Source organism: Alosa pseudoharengus, unplaced genomic scaffold, assembly GCF_046254945.1.
Source record: "Alosa pseudoharengus isolate Yale_2024_CS ecotype anadromous, Long Island Sound unplaced genomic scaffold, YU_APseudo_1.1 YU_APseudo_1.1_scf_10, whole genome shotgun sequence".
Lineage (NCBI taxonomy): Eukaryota > Metazoa > Chordata > Actinopteri > Clupeiformes > Clupeidae > Alosa > Alosa pseudoharengus.
This window is the reverse complement of record NW_027468565.1, coordinates 30260801-30262537: the sequence shown is the minus strand read 5'-3', so window position 1 is coordinate 30262537 and position 1737 is coordinate 30260801. Positions and strand designations below refer to the sequence as shown.

Sequence of the window (1737 nt, the reverse complement as noted above, 5' to 3'; positions counted from 1 at the left end):
ATTGTTATGTTTACAGTTTTTCCATGAAGGCCCAAATGTGCAGTGTTGATCATGTCACAGGTTGCCCAGATGGCGCTGGGGAGGTTTGAGAATCGCCGACGTAGCCAGATCAGGCTGTTGCTTATGTTGCTTATGTCAGCAGTGCAACTCTACCACCTAGAGGCGATGTCTTTAATCAGAGTAAAATATTTGTAAAGTTCTATTATATTAGAGAAGACTGCACTAACTGCACCACCTCACTCCACAATGGCAAGAATCATAAAAAAAAAAACATCGCAATAAGCAACAACATTTTTTTCAACATAGGGGACGTTTTCATTGCGCTCACTTGCACAGGAAATCAACTCACCATTCAAGAAGAAACGCACCATTGAAATAAGGAAGTTGGTTGTTGCTTTGCATTTATTTGATTGGATAGGCTATAGGCCGAAAAAGCCAGGTTCTAGGCTACGTTTTAAAACGACCAATCGGAACAGTGTAGTAGAGTTCATCCTTCCTGAACAGGAGCAACAAGTGCATCCATCCAACACTGGACTTTGGGGAAAAGCTTCCTCATCAATCATTAATGAGATGCTAATGACCGCGGAGCGGAGTCCAGCCGACTAGAGGGTGTGTGCTGGGGGAGTTGGTTTGTGGAAGGTGAAGGACTGTCAACTGGGACTTTCGTCATAAGAAATACGATCATTTTTCGGACGTGAGAAGGACCGCAGACATGTCCCCATCCGTGTCCCCTCGTTTTCTCTCGATGAAGGAGGTCTCACGACACTGCACTAAGGACTCATGTTGGGTTCTGTTGGGGACACGGGTTTACGATGTGACGGGCTTCCTAAGAATGCACCCCGGTGGCGAGGCGCTCATCCTGCGCCGCACCGGGACGGACATCAGCCAACAAATGGACGGACCCCCTCACCGGCATTCAGACAACGCTCGGCGGTGGTTGGAGCAATACTACATCGGGGAACTTGACAAGGATCGAGATGGTGATGACACACAGGTATGCTTAAAATGTAGGCTACTGCTGCACTGATTTTGAAAACGTTTCAATTTTGACTTCATGGGTTGTAGGCTATACCAGTCTCGACTATCAAATCAGCCTGCGGAGGATCTCAGTTTACTTTATTGCAGCCAGGGAAAAGGTTGTTTGAAACCTCACCTGTGCCAGGTATCGATTCAGTAAAACTCACTGTTTAATCTATTTATACTTCTCACCAATATACCAATCAGCAACCTAAATTCCTTCCAATATTATTGGATGTTACCTCTGGGTTATCTCGAGCTATTAATTGTTGGCTGTTTCCTTTTGCGAGACGTCTCAATCGCACTAGAAAGTTCCCTGTTGCGTTTGTTTAGGGAGGCACAAGACTTCGCCTCCATGACGTCTCTGAGGTCGCAGGTGTAGCCAGCTTTCGATGGTTGGGCGGTGTCGAGAGAAGCACTCAGTCTCTTAGCTTAATCTTGGGCTTTTAACCGATATCCCTTAGGACCCAGCGAATAAAACCTCATCGAAACTTTCATTCAGACAACAGACAAACAAACATTTTCCTACATGAAAATATGTCATAGTAGGCCTATAGCTTAGGCTTCATAGTTAAAAATCAAACAAGGGAAGGGAGAGAGAAACAAACTGAAGAGTTTGTTTAGATTTCAAGAGGTTGAATGGTGATCTACACAACTTAAATTAGTGTCCAGATGATGAGTTTGTTGTGTGCCTGTGTGTGGGCGAGCTCACCCTCAAAC

The 1737-nt window shown here is 45.2% G+C and overlaps 1 protein-coding gene across 1 annotated transcript in view; it reads left to right on the top strand.

The window, feature by feature from the left end:
* The first annotated feature begins 308 nt into the window (after positions 1-308).
* Positions 309-1737, top strand: part of fa2h (fatty acid 2-hydroxylase) — a 41110-nt gene continuing 39681 nt past the window's right edge. The window contains exon 1 of the mRNA XM_076269771.1: positions 309-994. Within this exon, the coding sequence (XP_076125886.1) occupies positions 713-994 (282 nt within the window). The 5' untranslated portion in view covers positions 309-712. The remainder of the gene's footprint in view (positions 995-1737) is intronic.